We start from the raw sequence: 25,254 nt of genomic DNA, 5'->3' as shown, positions 1-25,254 counted from the left end.
GGGAGGGAACCCAGCCCCACCCAACAGCAGACAAGTGGATTAAAGTTTTACTGAGCTCTGCCCACCAGAACAACACCCAGCTCTACCCACCACCAGTCCCTCCCATCAGGAAACTTGCACAAGCCTCTTAGATAGCCTCATCCACCAGAGGGCAGACAGCAGAAGCAAGAAGAACTACAATCCTGCCTGTGGAACAAAAAATTCATTCACAGAAAGACAGACAAGATGAAAAGGCAGAGCGCTATGTACCAGATGAAGGAACAAGATAAAACCCCAGAAAAACAACCAAATGAAGTAGAGGTAGGAAACCTCCAGAAAAAGAATTCAGAATAATTATAGTGAAGATGATCCAGGACCGCAGAAAAAGAAAACAGGCAAAGGTCGAGAAGGTGCAAGAAATGTTTAACAAAGACGTAGAAGAATTAAAGAACAAACACCTAGAAGAATTAAAGAACAAACAAACAGATGAACAATACAATAACTGCAATGAAAAATACACTAGAAGGAATCAATAACAGAATAATTGAGGCAGAAGAACGAATAAGTGACCTGGAAGACAGAATGGTAGAATTCACTGCTGCAGAACAGAAAAAAGAAAAAAGAATGCAAAGAAATGAAGACAGCCTAAGAGACCTCTGGGACAACATTAAACTCAACAACATTCGCATTATAGGGGTCCCAGAAGGAGAAGAGAGAGAGAAAGGACCCAAGAAAATATTTGAAGAGATTATAGTCGAAAACTTCCCTAACACGGGAAAGGAAACAGCCACCCAAGTCCAGGAAGCACAGAGAGTCCCAGGCAGGATAAACCCAAGGAGAAACACGTTGAGACACATAGTAATCAAATTGACAAAAATTAAAGACAAAGAAAAATTATTGAAAGCAACAAGGGAAAAACGACAAACAACATACAAGGGAACTCCCATAAGGTTAACACCTGATTTCTCAGTAGAAGCCCTACAAGCCAGAAGGGAGTGGCATGATATATTTAAAGTGATCAAAGAGGAGAAACTACAACCAAGATTACTCTACCTGGCAAAGCTCTCATTCAGATTCGACGGAGAAATCAAAAGCTTTGAAGACAAGCAGAAGCTAAGAGAATTCAGCACCACCAAACCAGCTCTACAACAAATGCTAAAGGACCTTCTTTAAGTGGGAAACACAAGAGAAGAAAAGGACCTACAAAAACAAACCCGTAACAATTAAGAAAATGGTAATAGGAACATACATATCGATAAATATCTTAAACGTGAATGGATTAAATGCTCCAACCAAAAGACACAGGCTAGCTGAATGGATACAAAAACAACACCCATATACATGCTGTCTACAAGAGACCCACTTCAGACCTAGGGACACATACAGACTGAAAGTGAGGGGATGGAAAAAGATATTCCATGTAAATGGAAATCAAAAGAAAGCTGGAGTAGCAATACTCATATCAGATAAAATAGATTTTAAAATAAAGAATTTTACAAGAGACAAGGAAGGACACTACATAATGATCAAGGGATCACTCCAAGAAAAAGATATAACAATTATAAATATATATGCAGCCAACACTGGAGCACCTCAATACATAAGGCAACTGCTAACAGCTATAAAAGAGGAAATCAACAGTAACACAATAATAGTGGGGGACCTTAACACCTCACTTACACCAATCGACAGATCATCTAGACAGAAAATTAATAAGGCAACACAAGCTTTAAATGACACAATAGACCAGATAGATTTAATTGATATTTATAGGACATTCCATCCAAAAAGAGCAGATTACACTTTCTTCTCAAGTGCACATGGAACATCTCCAGGATAGATCACATCTTGGGTCACAAATCAAACCTCAGTAAATTTAAGAAAACTGAAATAATATCAAGCATCTTTTCTGACCACAACACTATGAGATTAGAAATCAATTACAGGGGAAAAATTTTAAAAACACAAACACGTGGAGGCTAAACAATACATTACTAAATAACCAAGAGATCACTGAAGAAATCAAAGAGGAAATCAAAAAATACCTTGAGACAAATGACAATGAAAACATGATGATCCAAAACCTATGGGATGCAGCAAAAGCAGTTCTAAGAGGGAAGTTTATAGCAGTACAAGCCTACCTCAAGAAACAAGAAAAATCTCAAAGAAGTAATCTAACCTTACACCTAAAGGAGCTAGAGAGAGAAGAACAAACAAAACCCAAAGGTAGTAGAAGGAAAGAAATCATAAAGATCAGAGTAGAAATAAATGAAATAGAAACAAAGAAAACAATAGCAAAGATCCATAAAACTAAAAGCTGGTTCTTTCAGAAGGTAAACAAAATTGATAAACCATTAGTCAGACTCATCAAGAAAAAGAGGGAGGACTCAAATCAATAAAATTAGAAATGAAAAAGGAGAAGTTACAACAGACACTGCAGAAATACGAAGCATCCTAAGAGACTACTACAAGCAACTCTATGCCAATAAAATGGACAACCTGGAAGAAATGGACAAATTCTTAGAAAGGGATAACCTTCTAAGACTGAACCAGGAAGAAACAGAAAATATGAACAGACCAATCACAAGTAATGAAATTGAAACTGTGATTAAAAATCTTCCAACAAAAAAGTCCAGGACCAGATGGCTTCACAGGTGAACTCTATCAAACATTTAGAGAAGAGCTAACACCCATCCTTCTCAAACTCTTCCAAAAAACTGCAGATGATGGAACACTCCCAAACTCATTCTATGAGGCCACCATCACCCTGATACCAAAACCAGACAAAGACAGTACAGAAAAAGAAAATGACAGAGCAATATCACTGATGAATATAGATGCAAAAATCCTCAACAAAATACTAGCAAACAGAATCCAACACACATTAAAAGGATCATACACCATGATCAAGTGTGATTTATCCCAGGGATGCAAGGATTCTTCAATATACGCAAATCAATCAATGTGATACACCATATTAACAAATTGAAGAATTAAAACCATGTGATCATCTCAACAGATGCAGAAAAAGCTTTTGACAAAATTCAACACCCATTTATGATAAAAACTCTCCAGAAAGTGGGCATAGAGGGAACCTACCTCAACTTAATAAAGGCCATATATGACAAACCCACAGCAAATATTATTCTTAATGGTGAAAAACTGAAAGCAGTTCCTCTAAGATCAGGAACAAGATAAGGGTGTCCACTCTTGCCACTATTATTCAACATAGTTTTGGAAGTGCTAGCCACAGTAATCAGAGAAGAAAAAGAAATAAAAGGAATCCAAATTGGAAAAGAAGAAGTAAAACTTTCACTGTTTGCAGGTGACATGATACTAAACATAGAGAATTCTAAAGGTGCCACCAGAAAACTACTAGAGCTAATCAATAAATCTGGTAAAGTTGCAGGATACAAAATTAATGCACAGAAATCTCTTGCATTCCTATACACTAAGGATGAAAAATATGAAAGAGAAATTAAGGAAACACGCCCATTTACCACTGCAACAAAAAGAATAAAATACCTAGGAATAAACCTACCTAGGGAGACAAAAGACCTGTATGCAGAAAACTATAAGACACTGATGAAAGAAATTAAAGATGACACAAACAGATGGAGAGATATACCATGTTCTTGGATTGGAAGAACCAACATTGTGAAAATGACTATATTACCCAAAGAAGTCTACAGATTCAATGCAATCCCTATCAAATTACCAGTGGCATTCTTTACAGAACTAGAACAAAAAATCTTAAAATTTATATGGAGACACAAAAGACCCCGAACAGCCAAAGCAGTCTTGAGGGAAAAAAACGGAGCTGGAGGAATCAGACTTCCTGACCTCAGACTACAAAGCTACAGTAAGCAAGACAATATAGTACTGGCACAAAAACAGACACACAGATCAATGGAAAAGAATAGGGAGCCCAGAGATAAACCCACACACCTATGGTCAACTAATCTACGAAAAAGCAGGCAAGGATATACAATGGAGGAAGGACAGTCTCTTCAATAAGTAGTGCTGGGAAAACTGGACAGCTACATGTAAAAGCATGAAATTAGAACACTCCCTAACACCATACACAAAATGAATTCAAAATGGATTAAAGACCTAAGTGTAAGACCGGACACTATGGAACTCTTAGCGGAAAACATAGGAAGAACACTCTTTGACATAAATCACAGCAACATCCTTTTTGACCCACCTCCCAGAGTAATGGAAATAAAAACAAAAAATAAACAAATGGGACCTAATGAAACTTAAAAGCTTTTGCACAGCAAAGGAAACCATAAACAAGACAAAAAGACAACCCTCAGAATGGGAGAAAATATTTGCAAACAAATCAACAGACAAAGGATTAATCTCCAAAATATATAAACATCTCATGTAGCTCAATATTAAAAAAACAAAGAACCCAATCAAAAAATGGGCTGAAGATCTAAATAGACTTTTCTCCAAAGAAGACGTACAGATGGCCAATAAGCACATGAAAAGCTGCTCAACATCACTAATTATTAGAGAAATGCAAATCAAAACTACAATGAGGTATTACCTCACATCGGTTAGAATGGGTATCATCAGAAAATCTACAAACAACAAATGCTGGAGAGGGTGTGGAGAAAAGGGAACCCTCTTGTACTGTTGGTGGGAATGTAAATTGATACAGCCACTATGGAGAACAGTATGGAGGTTTCTTAAAAAACTAAAAATAGAATTACCATGTGACCCAGCAATCCCACTACTGGGCATATACTCAGGGAAAACCATAATTCAGAAAGACACATGCAACCCAATGTTCATTGCAGCACTATTTACAATAGCCAGGTCATGGAAGCAACCTAAATGACCACTGACAGACGAATGGATAAAGAAGAAGTGGTACGTATATACAATGGAATATTACTCAGCCACAAAAAGGAATGAAATCAGGTCATTTGTAGAAATGTGGCTGGATCTATGTCATACACAGTGAAATAAGTCAGAAAAACAAATATCATATTAATGAATATATGTGGAACCTAGAAAAATGGTACAGATGAACCGGTTTGCAGGGCAGAAACAGAGACACAGATATAGGGAACAAATGTATGGACACCAAGGGGGGAAAGTGTCAGGGGGAGTGGTGGTGGTGGTGTGATGAATTGGGAGATTGGGATTGATACATATACACTAATATGTATGAAATGGATAACTAATAAGAAGCTGCTGTGTAAAAAAATTAAAAAATTCTAAAATTCAAAATAAAAAAGAAAAATGTGCCACTTTCTCCTGGCCTCTGTGGTTCAGGTGAGAAATCTGCTGCAATTTGTTTTGGTTTTCCCCTATACAAAATGGTGTCATTTCTTTCTGGCTGTTTTCAAGATATTTTCTTTTTATTTTTCAGAAGTTTAACTGTCATATGTCTTGGAGTAGAATTCTTTGGGTTTATCTAACAGTATTTGGTATTTGTTCAACTTGAATTCATAGGTTTATATCTTTTGCCAAGTTAGGGAAGTTTTCAGCTATTATTTCTTTGAATACTTTTTAAGTCTTCCTCTCATTCTCCTCTCCTTCTGTGACTAGAGTGATATGATTGTTACTTTAAAAAACAAAACACCCCACAGTCACTGAGACTCTGTCCATTTTATTCCAGACTATTTTCTCTCTGTTTTTCAGAGTGGGTAAGTTCTACTGGTCTGTTCCTCAAGTTCACTGATTCTATCCTCTGCTATCTTCACTCTATTATTGAGCCCAAACAGCAAGTTGTTTTTTTTTTTTTTTTTGCGGTACACAGGCCTCTCACTGTTGCGGCCTCTCCCGTTGCGGAGCACAGGCTCCGGACGCGCAGGCCCAGCAGCCATGGTTCATGGGCCCAGCCGCTCCGTGGCATGTGGGATCTTCCCAGACCGGGGCACGAACCTGTGTCCCCTGCATTGGCAGGCGGACTCCCAACCACTGCACCACCAGGGAAGCCCAACAGCAAGTTTTTAATTTTACTTATGTATTTTTCAGTTCTATCATTTCCATTTCATTTTTTTTTAATAATTTCTATATCTTTGCTGAATTATTTGTCTTCAGTTTCAAGAAAGTTTGTAAATGATTGAAGTATTTTTTGATAGCTTTAACATAATTATCAGATAATTCCAACATTTGATTCATCTCATTGTTGGCATCTATTGATTGTCTTTTCTCATTCATGTTGTGATTTTCCTGGTTGTTGGATGAGTAATTTTTTAAAAAATTGGATAGTGGACATTCTTGATAGCATATTAACAAAGCTCTGGATCACACTACATTTTCGTCTTCTTTTTCCTTATTCTTTAGCAGGCAGTCCCCTGTTGAGATTTAGCATATGGGCGGCTGGGTATGTATGTTTAGTTTCTCTCTAAGCCCTGCCAACACCACCTCGGCAAAAGTGGAGCACTGACTCATGCTGCCTTGTCGCAAATAGGTGGGGTGGAAGTTCAGCACTCCCCTTGCTCCACTGACAACTTCCCAGTGCACTCGGGGCGCCAACTACCACTGTCTTGTTGCCTCTTAATGGGGCTGTAAGCTCAGCTCCCTGCTCAACGCGTTTGATACCACTTGCTGGGGGAATTGGAGCACCACCTGCTTTTGCCAGGCAGGAGATGGAAGATCAGCTTCCTGACTCAGCCCTGCCAAAACCATCCTGCAGAGGAATTGGAGTGCTGCCTCCACGTCCATGGATTAAAGGGGGTTGAGTGGAAATTAAGTCCCTGCTCAGCTCTGCTGATACCATGCTAGGGGTAGAGGATACAGTTTTTTGTGTGTTTGGCTGGAGTAGGATGGGTATGGCCAACAAAGTTTTCATTGTTAGGCCATTCTTTTTTCCATTCGTTGGTGAGGGCTTTTCTTGGAGCTTTTGTCTGTGCCTGTTTGTGGTGCTGGGTTGAAGGCTTTTGCAGTGCCCCATCTGAGATATGAGAGGAAACCTGTGAATTTACCACCATGGCATTTCTCAAGTCCCAAGACCCCTATGCAGCCCAACTTCTTCCTACCTTTCAAAACATTCCTATGTTTGTTCCTATGTATGTTCTTCCTACCTTTCAAAACATTCCTATGTTTGTTTTCTGTGCTATGTCCAGAGTTTTTTAGGAACAGCCTGGAGGAATGGGATTACTTCACGTTTGTGGAACTGGAAGTCTCAAAAGGCCATTTTTAAGCACTTGCTTAGTTTACTATCTGGAGTCTCCCCCAGGTTGTCAAAAGTCATGAATCTTTACAACCTAGACTCTGCCCTGAAGAGAGGCATAGTAAGATACATAAACAGATGAATCAAATGCATACATAATAGGAGGAAATAACAGCACCCCAAATTTTTATAGGGCTTCATGGTTTACAGAGTACTCTCTATATATCTACATATACATATATATTCTTATACATTTACTAATTACATGTATGCATTTACTATTGAAAACATATTTATATTACTTTATAAATAAATATATATAACTCAGAGATGCTGCAAGGTGGGTGAAGTAGATACTGTTATTTAAAAAAAAAATAAAGGCTGTTTGGTTAAGATTCTTACCAAAGAATCTTAAGTAGAAATGTTACAATTTTTGTGAATTTTAGCCCTAGACTCCTATTACCTAACCACACTACTTAGGATAAATGATCTTTTGTTTTATTAGAAACCCCATGTTAACAAGTAATCATGGAGCATAATTTTGCTTTTTTGAGGTACACTGCTTATGGGTTTTGGAGTCAGACAGACTCAAATTCAAACTCCAGCTCCACTGTGTATTAGCTGTGTAATCTTCGAGAAATTACTTAACTCCTCTCTGCCTCAGTTTCTTCATCTGTAAAATATGGATAAAAATAATATTTACTTCAAAAGATTGCTTTGGATAATCACACATTTAAAGAAAAGTGCCTGGCATATTGTAAGCACTCAATAAATGACAGCTATTATTATTACTAGGATAAATAAACAAAGCCGGGGTGGGGGGAACCCATTGCATTTCCATAATGAGGAAGTAATGATTCAGAATCAAAGATTTCAAAAGCAGGGAGGGTGCATCTACCCATTCCTGTTCGGCTGTGTAGCACCTCACATGTTGCTTAATAAACACTGACATCTCTGTAATTCTAGAACTGGAAGGGACTTAAAGGTCATCTATTTCAAGCTTCTCATTTTACATATAAGGAAACTGAGCCTGAGAGGGGTTGAATGAATTACTTCAGGGTTACAGTGCTAGCACCCTTCTGGTTACACCTGACCTGGTAAACCACACAAAAGAGTGAGCAGGAAACAAAGTAAAGAAAGACACCAGGATTCCAAAAAGAAAAAGATTCAGACCAATAAAACTTGAGGGAGCAGGTCCGAAAGGTGTAAATACCTCCCTACGGGACGTCATATATGAGGGCAATGCCTACATATCATCCTCGTCGAGATCTATAAGGGGGTATCTAAACTAGAAGGCAACCAGTGAGTGGCTTACAGAAGGGGTGAAGGCTACATTGGGGTGGGCTTTGCTGGTGAGAGAGGCTGTCTCCTACAAACATTAGTGATGCGGAAAGAAGGTGGTAATGGATACAGAAGGAAAGGCATTACTGTCAACACTGCCTGTCCAATCCCTAACAGCAGGTCATTATGGTAGGCAAGTATCATCCATGTCGGCAAACAGGCATGTAAGTGGCAATATGCCCCGAACCACAGAGGAGATATAAAAGAAGTGAAAAACATTCAGATCAATATTTTTTGCTAGTAGTTATGCTTTCACCCATTTCTTTTTTTTAATTTTATTTTTGACTGCGTTGGGTTTTCATTGCTGCTCGCGAGCTTTCTCCAGTTGAGGTGAGTTGGGGCTACTCTTCGTTGAGGTGCGCGGGCTTCTCATTGCTGTGGCTTCTCTTGTTGCGGTGCACGGGCTTTAAGCGCACGGGCTTCAGTAGTTGTGGCTTGTGGGCTCTAGAGCACAGGCTCAGTAGTTGTGGTGCACGGGCTTAGCTGCTCCGGGGCATGTGGGATCTTCCCAGACCAGGGATCGAACCCGTGTCCCCTGCATTGGCAGGCATATTCTTAACCACTGCGCTACCAGGGAAGTCCACCCATTTCTGAAATTATTCTTAGTAGCAATTTCCAGAAATGTCCATGTGGAGATTATTTTTTTGGCTTAAAAATGATAAAAATTGATTTTTAAAGAAACGATGAAAAGGAATGTTATTTTTTGTAATCCAGCATTTCATAATAATGCATTTTGTCAATTTAACCTTACTTTCATATTGGCTGTCAGCTAGAACAGTCAGTAAATGAGCAAGGTCTCTTAAACAAGGTCTGTTTTTTACAATTATAAACATAGTCTTTCTTACTCATATCTGAAAGTGCATTTTGCATAAAAGCGTATGTTTAAAGCAGTTTTTTAATAGATTCTCAAATCTGAAAGATGAAATTTTGACTTTTTCTGTCTTGCCTCTGTCTAGTTTCAAGCTAAGAATAAGTCAAAATGAAAAGAATACATATGAGAATAAGGGTGAATGCTAAGTTATAGTTAACTATTAAACATTTCAAAAAGATGGCATGAGCAGTTCTAAAAACTTCTTTTTGTTAGAGAAATGTTAAGTGGACAGTAAAAGGGGTTTACAAAATAGTTACATATAACGAGGGCTACCCTTCACATATGGGTCTATGTGTATATGCAGGAAAAACTCTGGAAATTCACCCCAGATGTTAAAACTGATTTTTTTTTTCTGGGTCTTGGGATTTCACGGGTTGATTATTTCTGTTCACCTATTTGTATTTTCTGATTTTCTTACAATGAATATGTATTTTGGTCATAAGACAAAGGGGTTTTTCCCCTCTTCTTTCTTTCTTTCGATTGTTTTCTTAAATGTTACAGAGAAAGGAATCTGGAGTGGAGGGGAGGACCAATGCAAAGACCAGAATAATTGCAAATGAAAGGTTCTCTAGATTGAACAAAATATGGGGCAGGAGTCCATTTGATACTGGATGGGGTTTTTGTTTGTTGGCTGGTTGGTGTTCGTGTGTGAGTGAATTATTTTTTGTTGTGTGGTAAAAATGCAATCATAGAAAAATAATTTGCAGTTGTTCTGAAAATGGACTTTTTCGGTTGTTGCTTCTACAGACCCTTCTCTGAGAAATCAAGGTTTAGACTTAAAGCAATTGTGCACTGGGTAGGAAGGGCCAATACAAAGTAAGGAGAGGACGTAAAGATCTCTGCCCTTAAAATTACTATTTTTCTCTCCTCGGTTAAATTTGAGGCCTCTTCTCCTCTTGTTTTCTTTCCTTTAACAAATACCTAGAGCACTTTTTCTGTGTTGATTAAATCATAGGAGAGGAAAGAAAAGTCAGCCCTGACCTAGGTGCTAACAATCTAGTTGAGAAAACAAGGTACACATTGGAAAAGTTAACTAAAAATACAGGGGCAGTATGCATTTAAGCATTAAATGACTGAACAGCAAAGTCCTCCAGCAGTTAAAGGAGTGGCTGGTAACTTTACTATGGTCATGGTCTAGATCAGTACTGTTCAACTGAACTTTCTACAGCAATGAAAATGTTCATACTGTGCTGATTAAGACAGTAGCTACTAGCCATGTGTGGTTACTGAGTAGTTGAAATGTGGTTAGTACAATTGAGAAAATGAATTTAAAAATTTTTTAATTAAAATTTTAAATAGCTACATATGGCTGCTGACTACCATATTGGGGAGTGGTAGACCAAGATCTGGAAAAAGGTATCAATAGTGAAAAGTATCAATAGTGAAAGGTATCAATAGTAATAGGAATTGTCCTGTTACTTGAAGAAAGGGGAGGATCTGAGTAGCTGAGAATAAAGAAAAGCATTCTAGAAGAAGAAAAAGCATGAAGAAGCTGTACTCAACTCACCTTGAAAGTATGAAAGTGCCCAGTGTTTGTGATGTGTCACTATGCTGGGCAGACCATGCAGCTGAGAATTAGGATTTGAATCTGCAAGTAATGGGGAGTCGTGATTACTTCTGTTCAGTGGATAATAATAGCTCTTACCATATGGCAGGCATTATTATATTGAGTGCCTTACATGGATTGTCTGATTTAATTCTTCTGTTTTTTGGTCTGATTTAATTCTTATAACAACCTTTCGAGGGGAATGAAGATTCACCTGGTGGGACTGTAGAGGTAAGAGATAAAGGCAGGTAAGAGAAGCAATTATAACCTTGGAAACATGTCAAAAGTACTAAGGAAGGTGAAGGATGTAGAAACTAAAAAGCCTCATTTAAGACATTAGGAAGTTAGACTCAACAGAACATGTGGAGGGTGAATGGAAAAGGGAGTGAGACAATCTTTATCCTTAGGGATACTGATGAGGACAAAATCCTGGGAAGCACCAATAATTCTGGGGTGACTGAAAGCAGCTGACTTAGTAGATGGATCTTGAGAAGGATGTAGTTGGCAATGGAAACAGGTTAGTGGAGTCAAGGAATCTGATGGGGAAAAGGTTTTCAAGAATCCTAGAGGTAAGTTAATGATGAGGATGGTGAAGTGGCAGAGGAACATGGGAGAGTTAAGGTAATGCTGACAAAAAGTGAGGAGTCAAGAGGAGGAAAGTCTTTTGTAGAAGGGAAATACGGATTCTGTTCCTGACATGTTGACTGGAGGTAACGAGTCTTCTGGATGGTGATGCCTTGCTAGTTGGGGGGAATGTGAAGCTGGTTTATGAGACACATCAAGTCTGGAGAGGGGCAAGTTTAATGTGTTCTCACAGTATAGCAGGTAAAGGGAAAAGAGAAGGTTGAGGATAGAACCTGGGACGAATGCTCATCCACATAGGTGACTAAATGAGAAAGAAGAGCCAGGAAGGGAGAAGGGGTGACTGAACCATACCATGGCAATGCCCTGAAGGTGAAGGAAGAATTTTAAAAGCGATGGTGAGTCATAATTTTCATGTGTTGCATGATAAATAGTGATCGTGCGAACCCACCCGGAAACCCATTCCAGAGGTCAAGGAAAAAAGAGTGAGAAAAGGGTGACTGAGTTTATCAAGGAAATCCTTGGAGAAACAGGAGGAACAAGTGCAGAGGATTTGTTTGGGCAGTTTGGCCATGGAAGGACTGAGAGGAAAAGGGAAACAGCTTGAGGAGGGTTACATGAAGGTTTCCCCCATGTCCCCAGGTCCGCTGGCAGCTTAGGAAGGGAGAAGGGACTCTTCTTCCTTTAGGTATTTGACAACAGTTAACAAAATGGATGCTACAGGTAGACATACTTTGAGAAGAGTGGCAGAGGGTGCTGGAGTTGGATGTTTTTCACTTTCTCAGTGAAGCTGGAATCAGGGCCACCTGCCAAGAAAGGAGAAAGGAAATCAGGTTAGGTGGGGAAGAGAAAGAAGATATGTAACAGCAACCGTTGGGGCTGCCCTTGAGAATTACCAAGAAATAAATTACAGGATTGGGTGCTAGACCAACATGATTCCATGACTTTAAACTGCCATCTCAGATTTACTCCTGGGAACTGACAACAATAGTAACAACCACCATCACTATTTATCACGTGGTTATCGCGTGCATCTGGCTGTTTACACAAATTATCTCACTTACTTTTCCTAACAATGACGTGAAGTGCTATTAATTCTGATTATTTCCAAATTATAAAAAAAGGAAATTGAGGCTCAAAGAGATTTTACCTTAATTAAAAAAAAAAAAAAAAAGATTTCATACTATGTTGCCAGACACTGTTCCAGGCACAGAAAAGACGGGCAAGGGGGCTGCCTTCGTGGAACTTTATTGAAGAGGTGCAGACAGAAAAGTAAACGAATGATTTAATCCGATCATTTCAGATTTTAATAAATAGAGCGAAAAGAATAAAACTGGTAGTATAATAGGTATTATAATAAATGATATAGTTTATTACATCCAATGGAGGAGGGAGTGCGGGAGGGTAGAAGATACATTAGTGTGGTCAGGGGAGGACCCTCTGTGGGACAAGTGAGCTAATGACAAGGTGGATGACCAGGTGGAAGAGCTTTCCAAGGCCAAAGAAAAGCTAAGGACAGAGGCCCTGAAGCAAGAACCAGCTTGGCTCCTCGTGCAGGTGCAGCTCAGTGGGCAAGCAGGTATAGGCCAAGGTTGGAGGCGCCACGGTAAGTCAAGGAAAGGATTTACGCAAAGGGGGTTACTCCATCCGATTCAAAGGAGTAAGGCGCCGAAGAGGCAGGGGCCAGGCCGTCAGGATCTCCGACGCGAATTTGCATTCCGCGAAGCTGCCCGCATTAGACGCGGGTTGAGGCAACCGGTCAGGAGAGGCTCCAGGCCTAGGGGCCAAAGGGCCGAGGCCTGCGGGGGTGGAGGTGTGAGGCGTGTGACCTTCCGGTGTCGCAAGAGTCGAGACAGCACCGCGGACCGCGCCCGGCCAGCAGGCAGCCCCCTCTCCCGCCCCAGAATCACCCCCGCCTTTCATTCTCTTTAGCGACCCTCGCCTGCAGCACCACCCACCACTCCTGGCCAGGCTTGATTTTTCCTCCGGGGCGGAAAGTCGGTCTTCCAAAACTTCGGGACGACAGTACCCCCGGGAGTGATGGGGGATGAAATAACTCAGGGCTAGAGCGAAGTCCTACGGGAAATAGACCTTTTTATTTCTGCCTTGTTTTCCCTCTTGGCTTTCTAGAAACGACTTGCTTCCCGGGATGCTCTCCAAGTCACCCCCTCCAACAGCGAGTCTATTGGTTTGGCCCCTAGTCTCGGATTGGCTGAAGGGTTACGCCTCGGCCAGGGATTGGAGGATGTTTGTTCCTTACGTATTCCCGGCGCCCATTGGTTCGTTTTCCCCGTTTCTGGGCGGAGTGGTTCGGGACGGTTTCCACCCTCTTGTTTACGGAGCGCGTAGTTGTAGCGCTCTCAAATCTCTGGGGCTGTCTCCAAAGTTCCCTATTTAGCTCTTCGGACCAATTGGGTCCTTGCTCCACCCTCTCCCGCTCCCTTGCACGCCTCCCGCGTGGTACGGCCCACAGCTTTAGAGCGGCGGCGCAAGCGGACGCTCGTCGCGTTCCTCCGCCCGCCCTCGCCGGGTTGTCCCCCCCTCGAGGGTGCGCTTGGTACGGCCCGCGCCTCCTCCTTCTCTAGCTGGGGTGGTTGCCTCCCCCTCGGGTCGGCGGCGCTTGGTGCCGCCCGGGAGAACCAGGTCATCGGTCGGTTCCCGTGAAAACAAAAACAATCGGCGGCGCCTAGGCTGGCAGCCGAACGCGGGGATCGGGGGCGCGGGGCCGGGTGGGACCAGCTAGCGGGAGCAGCGGCGACGCGCCGGGGTCAGGGCGCCATGGGGCAGGCGGGCATGGGCTTCGCCGGGGTCCCCCGGCGCCGGGGCTAGCGCGTCCGCCGCCTCGGCCGCCCGCGCCGCCCGCCTGGGGGACGAGGAGCAGGACGCGGCCTCGGCCGGGCCCGGGCCGAACGGCTGCGGACACCCGGGCACCGGGGAGCCGAACGCCGCCGCCGCCGCCTCCGGGATGGATCAGTGCGTGACGGTGGAGCGCGAGCTGGAGAAGGTGCTGCACAAGTTCTCAGGCTACGGGCAGCTGTGCGAGCGCGGCCTGGAGGAGCTCATCGACTACACGGGCGGCCTCAAGCACGAGATCCTGCAGAGCCACGGTAGGGCGGCCCGGGTGGGCGCGCGGGGCCGGGCCCACCCGCCCGCGTCCCTCAGGCCCCGGCGGGCTAGGAGGGTGCCCGGTCCCGCCTTCCCCGGGGCGCGGAGACCCACCAGGCCCCTGTGACTTTTTCTCCTTCTCTCGCCCGATTTGTCTCGAACCTGCCCCGTCCTCGTTGTTAATTACGAGTCAGCGCGAACCCACCCGGAAACCCATTCCGGAGCCACGGGCTCCAGCCCGGGTTAAACGGGGATGGGGGCCGGTCCTTCGCACCTGCAAACTGCTACACTCCCGGGGTGGGCGCTCCTCGTCAGTTGCCTTGGGCCCAAGGATCTGGGCCATGAGAGGGTCAGTGCAACGAGCCCCCTCCTCCCCTGCTCCGAACACTTAGCCCGGGGACTTTCCTCGCCTTTCTTCTCTTTTTTTTTCTTCTTTTTCTTAAATTAGAAACTCAAGTGTTATTCTTAGCTGTGGATTAACGGAACAGCCGCTCCTGCAAGTCCATAATTTGACTCTGTGTAGAAGTAGCTTTTCTTCAACTCCACAGCGGCACCGACACGATTCCTAGGAAACTGGCTAAATCAAACTGTTCAGCTCTCCTAGCCTGCGAAGAGACAGAGGCAATTCTCCGGAAACACATTGTAACATAAGTTGTTAGTTGCGTTACCTGGTCAAGTTTTTACTTGATTTCCTTTCAGAAAACAGATGTTCTCTAGAAGGGGTTTCCCCTATATTATTATTGCCCTGGGCCCTGGGGGCAGATACGTTGCCAGAGTTAACTTGTGGAAGCTGGTTGGGAAGGGTTTTGGGTTTTGGTTTTGTTAAAGGTCTGGTATCCTTAGATTAAAATATCCATAGTGTTTTATCCATCTGGGATGGGCCCCAAATCCCATCCCAGATGGGAGCAAGAAATAAAGGACTTTATTTAATGGATTTATTGAAGAGGTTGGGAGGTCTCAACTCAGAGGCTGAACAGAAGTTTCTGACAAGGGAGGTTTGGTAGCTGGGGTGATGTCGATACTGTGGTAGGTGCGATTGAGGACAGTGGCAATAGCCGAGCTTCTCTCCACCTCTCCTTCCTTCTTGTACACCTTCCTTGCCCAGACTGCTTTCAGTTGAGAGTTAGTGCTCATCCATGATGAGGGAGTCTTAACAGCAACATCTCATCGTGGACACCGGCAGTCACGTTTGAACTCCGGGGAAGAAGCAAACCAGAGACCATAGTGGGGGTACGACTTGGAATATGAATATGGAAAAATGAGCAGACCTAGACGGCTGCCCGTGATGGGGAAGGAGAGGTGGAGTGGGGTGGGACTCCTGGCAAGGCTCTGGTGAACTTGGTTTTGGACAAAGTTGGCCTTGAAAGGCCAATGAAGATAGCCAAGGGCATAATGTCTACTGGTGGCTGAAGATGTATAGATGGAGTTTAGGAGGAAAGTAAGGTTTAAGATGGTTTCCTGGTGTCATTCCTACAGAGGAGAGTGAAGGAGATTACTTAGGCTGCAGGGAAGAACGACTCTAGGATCTAACCACAGGCTTGAACTCCTGTTGAAGAGCGGAGGGCCAGGAGGTGCCCCCAGAAACAGAAAGGACAGGCTTAGAAAAAGAGAGGTTGGTCAACTGGTATTTGCTATTGGGAGTCAGTGACCCTCTTTGCTTGCAGTTTCATAAAATTGTTAAAATAAACTAGGTGACTGGGAGTTAAGAAAAATAATGCAGATTGAGGGGTATGGGGCTGCTTAAGTAATGGGGCTGAAGGTGTGCCCCCTCTGCCTTCAACTGGAGAGGAGATCTTTGTTTTGTTAAAGACAGAAAGGGAAGGAGTGGGTGCAGGGTGCAGACTTGGAGCGGTGGAAGGAACATTTCATTTTGGGGACCAGGTCAGAGATTGCGGGCTTGGATAGGCAGAGCTTGAGAGGCAGAAGATGGAAAGTAAAATCCCTTTCTTCCATGAGAAGACAGAGGGCATATTAATTGTAGGGAAATGTGATTGTGAGCCTCATTTTAGGGGATTTGGGGCCCATCCCAGATGGATAAGATAATTTTGAGAACTTGCTGAAGCAGGAATGTGTTTTAGACCTCTTTGCTTGGGATCTTTTCAAGGAACTTACGGTCAACGGGGTATTAGCCACAGAGTCTGCTGTGCTATTCAAACAGTCAGATGTGGTGAATTGTGTGTGTTCCCTCTTCAGCCTCCTATTTTTTAACCTTCTTGTCTACCAAATTGCAGTCTTAAATTAATAATCTCTTTGATTTTTAAAAAATTCTTTAGTAATGGGATTAAGTGACTAAAGGCAGCTATAAAACATGAAAGAAAAATAAGTACCACAAGTGCCAGGTCTAGTTTTCAAAATAAAGTCTACTTTCTTATGGTGTTCTTACATATAAAAACAACAGACATCATGCTTTGCTATCTGGGTTATGGTATTTTTCAAAGCAGGTAATTTCTAAAGTTCTCTGCAGGGTATTACATTGAATCTTAGATATACCCTTCTCAAAGTTATATCGACTGAAATCTGAATTTGGAACTCCATTTTCAAGTTTAAAGGGAAGTTTGCAAGGCTCTGAATGTACCTGTCTGGGCAAGTGATCTGGTGGCCTCTGGTGACCTGAGGGAGGGGCTCCAATTGGGACCCTCCATTAGGGCTTTGGATCTCATTCTCTGGGCTCATTTGTGGTGATATTCTTGTAAGAATGTGGTATGAATAAAGTAGAATCTTGGACTTCATAGATCCCCTAGTTTGCATCATACTGTTGGTGAGTGACTGCCTGATTTAGAAGTGTCCATTAGCGAGGGTCAGGGGATCAGGTCAGTTTTGGAGGTTGAATTACACTTTCTTATGTTTAAATTTCTTTTTTCTAAAGTTTTGAGCGGACAGCTATACCAAGTGAGGATGGTTAGGGTGGTTTGTGGTAGAAACTGATCAAACATCAGTGGAGTTTAATTTGTAGGCCCATTGACAACCCAGGTCCACTCTCACCACTCTGATTCCAGATCGAAAACACTGCCCAAAGGGTGCTTGCCTGGCCTGCCCTAAGATCTCTCATTTGCTCTAAATTGCCCCATGTGGCATTTCCTCAACTCTGAGGGAAGAGGAGAGCACTGTTGTCATTTAGTTGTATCAGCTCTTCAATGAGAGTTTCCCTGTGAGTGTGAAGTTCGGTCTAATTTAAGAATCAGTATAGTTGATGCCGTTGATGCTGTTCGGCGATTGTTCACAGAGTGCCCTTGATCTCATGTGGATGCTGTGCTGGTTCTTCTCTAACTTCCCTCACGCATGTGCACTCTTATTTTTCAAATGGATTCACAATTTCACCTAAGTAGATTTATCCTCATTTTAGGCGGTGATATTTGTGAAATCATAGATTTGGTGTGTTAGGTATAATCAACTATGTATTAAAAATAAATTTGTAACTATTAAAATATTACTTCACATACAACTAAAGTCACCATTCACATCAGTGGTATTGGAACCACACTTTGGACAGCCCTTGATTAACAGATAAATGGTATAGATACATTTTGGTGATTTGACTTGTGATTATTTATTATCTTTTTTTGGCAAGTATATTTATATTTTGTTTCTCATTGTACTTCTGTGGTGAAAGGGAGAACATAAAAGAACTATATATCATGTATTGCTGATACTCTAAATTTATATTTCGTGATAGAAAATTAGGCTGAAACAATTGGGTAACGGCTTTATGACATGTATGTGGTATACTTGAAAAAATTATAATCTTTGTAAGTGTAAAGGATGTACAGTATTTTAAAAAGTTATTATTTTTAGGCTGTTATTAAAGGGAGTTCTAATATAGTTTCTGAAAGTGATTCTCAAGGAATTTTCTAAATTTAAAATTGTATTTATTTTGAGTAGATAATACATGTAAATGGTATAAATTCAAATGATAAAAAAGGATACCCAGTAAAAAAATCTCCATCTCAGTCTTTCTTATTCTTGGACCACTTCACAGCCAGAGATGCTAGTTTCCAGAAAAAATTTTAAGAGGATTCAGGGAAATGATAATTTATCACTGTTTATTTTTTCTTTGAAGCATTGGACCTGTGGTTCTACTTACTGTGATTTAGGCTTAGTATTATCTCAATTTGCAAGTTTGTAAAGACAATTTCATTTGTGGGTGTGATCAATACATATTATCATCTAAAACTCCTTGTGTGTGTGTGTGCGTGTGTGTGTGTGTGTGGTCTGACGCTTAGTAATAAAACTGTTTTAGGGCTTCCCTGGTGGCGCCGTGGTTGAGAGTCCGCCTGCCGATGCAGGGGACACGGGTTCGTGCCCCGGTCCGGGAAGATCCCACGTGCCGCAGAGCGACTGCGCCCGTGAGCCATGGCCACTGAGCCTGCGCGTCCGGAGCCTGTGCTCCGCAACGGGAGAGGCCACAACAGTGAGAGGCCCGTGTACCGCAAATTAAAAAAAAAAAAAAAATCTTTTAAAGTATGATCCTCTATCTTTATTTATCTCTTTGGTGAATCAAAGAGAATTTAGTTACTACCTGCAGAATTGCTTCCTTTTTTTTTAAATTTGAGGGTGACAAATGAGAAGTAGGCAATTAAACATGAAAGAAAAAACAAAATAGATGATCATGTTTTAAACTAATTTTTGTGGTATTGTGTCAGTAGACAAAAACCAGAGGTCCATGGTCGCATGTTAGGCATAACTTTGCATTCTAGAATTTGGGTTGTATATACTACATACATATTGAAAAGTATGTTTATTTATATATGTAAATTCTCTGCTTTTCAGAGCCTACCAGTGTTGAGTGTACTGTGTTGAATGAATTGTAAAAGGATCAGGGTTTGGTGGACTGGTGCTTTGTCTTTTTATTCACCTTTATTCTTTGGTGTACTTCAAGTAGACTATGTAGCTTGGTCTTCCATTTGTTAATCAGACTTTTTGCTAGACAAGACACTCCTGAGAGAATAATGCCTTTAAAGTTCTGAATTGAATAAAATTTGACATCTACGTTGAACATCTAGTCTGGAAGGTAGCAGATAAGTAGGTCAGAAAAGTTTGCGTGGATTAACAATAGCCATTGTTTAAATACTCAAGGAAGAGAATAGACCAGTCACCAAGCTACTTGGGCCTATTTTATATATGGTGAGAATAATAATAATAGGTTAGTGTTGGTGTTTTCAGTTGGGTTTAGAAGCAGATTTAACTGTCACCCTTTCCTTTTCAGACTCATTTAGGAGATATTCCTTTGTCCTTTGGCACCATACTCATTCAGACTAGTATATTACTCAGGATCCTTTTGGTTGCAAGTGGCCGAATAGTTTTAATTAAGATGGAATTTGTTGACTCATAACTAAAAAGACTGAGGTTAGGTTAGCGGCTCCAGGGGCACAGAGGGTGTTGTGAGGACTGATTTTGGTCTCTTCCTCTCTCAGCTGTGCTTTCCATGGTTGGCTTCATTCTCAGCAGAGCTTTTTCCACATGGAAGTAAAGATGGCCAGTGGACTCATGTCATCCTTGTACTGCTTGTGATCCCAGATACAGGAACATGCCTGTTTTCTGTATTTGCAACAAAATTACCAGGGAATATCTTTATTGTCTTGGTTCAGGTCATAAGCTTTTCCTGAATCAGTAACTGGGCCTGGTGGATGGAGTCCATTAGCCACCTTGGGCTGTGCTTAGCAAATGTCAGATGTATGGCCATGTGATCCACTGTTGCTCAGAAGAGAGAGTTCTAGAAAGGAAGACTTGCACACCCAGACAGAAGTGATAGATGTCTGTGATAGTTGAGCAGCTACAAGTTACATTTGATAACAGTGTTCTTTGAGATGGTTTCTTTATTTCTCAGCTTTTGCCTTGGCTTCTAACTGTAATGTTCATATAATTCAAATACTGAGTTGCTGGTATGACTTAATCTGTAGACTAGAGAATACAACTCAATTCATGTTACCTTTGGGAACTTATTTGAAATTGCTTTAATGATTGGTATAATTTTCCTAGGGTTATCTTATCTCTTAAGTAGTTTCTGACTCTGGATAATAACATCGGTAAGGGAGAAACTTGCCAACACTTCTGTGATACTGTCATACTAGAGTTAGTAGAGAAATTTCCATTGTTTTCATGTCTTAATCTTAGTAGTTCGAGTAGTGAGAGTGGTGTTTTAGGCAAACTACTATTCACTTGGGATATTAAAACTGTCTTTTTTTATTTTGGGCCCTGCTTCTTGATCTGTAAAATCTTTGAAAATGACCCCAAAATGCAGTTGAGGGGAGAACTGTTGGGGGGGGGGTCCTGGCCCTGAGTTGTGTACATGTAACTCCCAGAAGTTGATAGACACCAGGGAGGTGATGCTCTCAACAGGGCATTTCGTTTGGCCTTCCTCTTAGATTACGTGCAGTCTAACGCCTCAAAGAACAGAGACTAGAATCTCTGGCAGAACTTGAGGCTTTTAGAAATAAGCTTTCATCTTATTTGGGAACATTGTTCAGGGAGTCCATAAGGCTTATGTTGCCAAGTCTTTCTCCACTTAAGAGGCCTGGGCACAGTGTGTTATCTTTGATGAGTTTGTTGTATCTGTGGAATCCATATAGATTTAATATCTTAGTATTGGTATATGAAGACATTTGGGAGGAGATAAAGAGAGACTTCTTTAAAAAGAAACATTGTATACATGGCCGCAGTCCTCCAGGAAGGTGGAGGCTAGTTCAGGAGGTAAGAGGATGAGTCTGTGCTTGTGGAGAAGAACATAAAGCTTTGTCTGTCCTTGAGCTCAGGAGATCGATTTGAGTCCTTGTTCTGCCACTTCACTGGTTCTACAATCTTGCATAGCCTCTTTCCTCTTCAGTAGACTGGTAAGTTATATTACGGAGTTATGGGAATTAAATAGATGATATGAACTGGCTTTGAAATCTGTAAAACAAGGTTTACTCGTTTTTTTGTTGTTGTTTGTTTGTTTTGCGGTACGCGGGCCTCTCACTGTTGTGGCCTCTCCCGTTGCGGAGCACAGGCTCTGGACGCGCAGGCTCAGCGGCCATGGCTCACGGGCCCAGCTGCTCCGCGGCATGTGGGATCTTCCCGAACCAGGGCACGAACCCGTGTCCCCTGCATCGGCAGGCGGACTCTCAACCACTGCGCCACCAGGGAAGCCCCTACTTGTTATTTTTAAGGTCTGTACCTTTAAGCAGTGTTAAGCAGTGTTTTAATTGAGACACTCTGACTATTTAGATATCTTTATTACTGGTGTTTGTTAACTACCATTCTATATCCAGTGGTCTGCTTAACACTGTAAGGCAGAGGTCCCCAACCCCTGGGCCAGGACGTAGCCGGTTAGGAACTGGGCTGCACAGCAGGAGGTAAGTGGCGGGCCAGCAATCGAAGCTTCATCTGTATTTACAGCCGCTCCCCATCACTAACATCACCGCCTCAGCTCCACGTCCAATCATCAGGCATTAGATTCTCATAGCAGCTCAAACCCTACTGTGAACTGTGCATGCGAGGGATCTAGGCTGCGCGCTCCTTATGAGAATCTAATGCCTGGTGATCTGAGGTGGGGCTGAGGTGCTGATGCTAGCGCTGGGGAGTGGCTGCAGATACAGGTTATCATTAGCAGACAGATCTGACTGCACAGAGACCATAATAAATCAACTTCTTGCAGACTCATATCAAAACCCTATCAGTGAGTGGCAAGTGACAATTAAGGTGCATCTTATGGAGTAGACTGGACATAAGCAACACACTTCAGGTGTCACTGTCTCCATCACCCCTAGATGGGACCATCTCGTTGCAGGAAAACAAGCTCACGGGTCCCACTGATTCTGCATTATGGTGAGTCGTATAATTATTTCATTATATATTACAAAGTAATAATAACAGAAATAAAGCGCACAATAAATGTAGTGCACGATAAATGTAATGTGCTTGAATCATCCCGAAACCAACCCCACCCCCCGGTCCGTGGAAAAATTGTCTTCCACGGAACTGGCCCCTGGTGCCAAAAAGGTTGGGGACTGCTGCTATAAGGAATATTCAAAAGCTATACAAAACAGAGTCTTCAAGGAGCTGTATTTGGATAATGAGGCCAGACTTTTACATTTGAGAGGGGAAAAAACCATGGCCATAGCACAGTACACTATAATAGATAAGTGTTTCTGCTTGGTATAAATACTAGCAATTCAGAGAAATGGGAAGAGAGGACCCCTTAGAAGGAGCTGCTTGGAGGTGGGCTATTTCAGTTGAACTGTAGAGCACTTGATCAGTAGTTATTAATCACCAAGTATATGTGGAACTAGGCTAAGTCTTGTGGAAGTTACAGAGGACAAGCAATCGTCCTCATCATGCTGTAAGAACTTGAGGAGTAGTTGGGGAGATGAGCCCAGTATGTTTTTACAATGCAAGGCCATGTGTAGAGGATAGGCCAAATGCTGATTGAATGGTACCAACAATAGGATAGGGTTTGAGACAGGGACAGACTCTTCTAACCTGTGGGAAGTTTCAGTAACAGACTGAATGTGGAGAGTGGGAATATAGGGCGGGGTGCCAGGAGAGGAGGTTGGCGAGAACAAAGGTGTCCTGGGAACAGTGAAGAACCAGAGTGGGGAGATAAGAGTAAAAAGAATGAAAATTAAATTGGAATCAGGTTTTATAGGGTCATGGCTATCAGGGAAGGCGGTAGACTGGGAAGATACTGAATGACTTGGGGCAGGGGAGGGAGGTGCATTTTGAACAGGGAAGGGACAGGGACATGATCTGAGACCAGTTAGCATTTAAGTTGATCGGAGTTGGGAGTGAGGTTTGGCTAGAGGCAAGAAGCCTAGTTAAGGTTTATTGTCAACCTCGATCTGATGAAACAGGCACCTGTTTTGGGGTAGCGGTGGTAGAGATGGAGACCCATGCGTGGGCTCTCCTGAGGGAAGGAGTTACCAGGACTTGGTGCAGAGTAGGAGAGAAGGGCTGGAAAAATCAAAGGTTAATCTAAGGTCTGAGCATGAATGACAGGTAGACAATTATAGAACCAGGAGGAAAATGGGAAGTTTAGGAGAGGGGAAGGTAGAAATTTGGGTTTGATTTTTAAATGTGAAACTCACATTCAAATGCTAAAAGAAGCCCTATCTGGTTCACCTATTCATTTCAGAGATAAATAGATGTCTAGAGATTAATTCTCTATATTTCTAATTTGAACGGAGCGAACAGGCTCTCTAAAAATATCTTGCAGACATTGAAAAACGTGTGCCTGCATCTTCCTCCTCTTCTCTGGGTAGTTCTTGCCTCACAGGCTACTGTAGAGCGTCACCTTTCAAACTTGTGCCCGTCGTGTTGGACTTGCTCTCGGCTCCAGGAGCGCTGTTAGTCTGTACCACGTCACTTAGCTCTCAAAGATAAATTTTTGTGTTTTTGTTTTCTCTCGTGGTTGGTTTTGCAGCCCACTAGGCTGTGATTTGGTGCAGTGGATCAGAACACCTGTCTGTGAATCTGCCTTTCTGTTCAGAAAGGTCAGAGGTTGACCAACAAATACTATCCTTTACTTGGTACATTTGCCAGTACATTTGTACATCACATATACCAAAAAGTTTGTTTTGTCTTCAGAATGTACTGCCTCTAGAAAAAATAAATGAGTGTTTTCTCTTTGTGCCTTTTCCTTTTCCTCTGAGTAAATCTCTGATGAGCAGCTGCTGTGTTCTAGGTGCTGAGGTAGCTCATAAGAAGCTCAGAACGTCAATAGGCCACAGTTTGGTTTGCTACTCACAGTATGAAGTAGCCCTTTTATTATTATTTTTAATACCAGCCTTACCTTTTAGAGTTTCAAGTTTTTCTGTTTTAATATCTTGCAAGCACATCCATGTTCACCTTGTCCACAACTTCTTTAGAATCAGTCTTGGACTCTTATCCTTTATCTCCTTTTATTCCCATCCTAAATTTCTTTTTTTCTTTTTAAGCTTTTTTGTCTTTAGTCATGCTTACTGAGATAACATTTCATTTTATTTTAATTTGGTTTGGTTCGGTTTGGGCTTTTGGGATCTTAGTTCCCTGACCAGGGATCGAACCTGGGCCCCAACAGTGAAAGTGCCAAGTCCTAACCACTGGACCGCCAGGGAATTCCTTCCTATCCTAAATTGCTTAATCTGTATAGAACACTTAATCCGTACCCTCAATGCTGCTGACAACATTTAGCACTCAAATGTTCATTGACTCTTAATGTTGTGATTTCTCCCTCCCCTTTTTAAAAATAAATAAATTTATTTGTTTTTGGCTGTGTTGGATCTTCGTTGCTGTGCACAGGCTTTCTCAAATTGCGGCAAGCAGGGGCTACTCTTCGTTGTAGTGCACGTGCTTCTCATTGTGGTGGCTTCTCTTGTTGTGGAGCATGGGCCCTAGGTGTGCGGGCTTCAGTAGTTGTGGAACGCGGGCTCAGTAGTTGTGGCTCACAGGCTAGAGCACAGGCTCAGTAGTTGTGGCGCACGGGCTTAATTGCTCCGTGGCATGTGGGATCTTCCCGGACCAGGGCTCGAACTTGTGTCCCCTGCATTGGCAGGCGGATTCTTAACCACTGCGCCGGCAGGGAAGCCCCTCTTTAATTATTTTTTAAAGGAACAAATCTAGAATGAATTCTGGAGTATAGTTCTGTGAGGTCTGAGTTTTCATTTAGGTACAGTTAGGATTATGTTTAGTAAATGGATTTCTTTCTGTTTATCTGGATTAAAACTTGTGTGCCATTTTGCTTTC

The 25,254-nt window shown here is 42.3% G+C and overlaps 2 protein-coding genes across 4 annotated transcripts in view; one reads left to right on the top strand and one right to left on the bottom strand.

Moving 5' to 3' along the window:
• RNF103 (ring finger protein 103) overlaps positions 1-13,573 on the bottom strand; it is a 105,751-nt gene extending 92,178 nt beyond the window's left edge. Inside the window, exons 1-2 of the mRNA XM_049695883.1 lie at positions 13,413-13,573; positions 12,188-12,260 (exon numbers count right to left, since the gene is read on the bottom strand). The gene's annotated coding sequence lies outside the window, so the exon portion shown is untranslated. The remainder of the gene's footprint in view (positions 1-12,187; positions 12,261-13,412) is intronic.
• Positions 13,574-13,972: 399 nt separating this feature from the next.
• Positions 13,973-25,254, top strand: part of RMND5A (required for meiotic nuclear division 5 homolog A) — a 61,108-nt gene continuing 49,826 nt past the window's right edge. For 2 of the 3 annotated variants that reach the window (XM_004286652.4, XM_033418065.2), the window contains exon 1: positions 13,975-14,561. In XM_004286652.4, coding sequence (XP_004286700.1) covers positions 14,420-14,561 — 142 coding nt within the window. In that variant the 5' untranslated portion in view covers positions 13,975-14,419. Of the gene's footprint in view, positions 14,562-25,254 lie in introns of all 3 variants that reach the window. The other variant, XM_033418064.2, reaches the window with a different exon arrangement.

Source organism: Orcinus orca, chromosome 13 (genome assembly GCF_937001465.1).
Source record: "Orcinus orca chromosome 13, mOrcOrc1.1, whole genome shotgun sequence".
In the NCBI taxonomy this organism is placed as follows: Eukaryota; Metazoa; Chordata; class Mammalia; order Artiodactyla; family Delphinidae; genus Orcinus; species Orcinus orca.
This window is presented reverse-complemented; position numbering and strand designations above follow the sequence as displayed.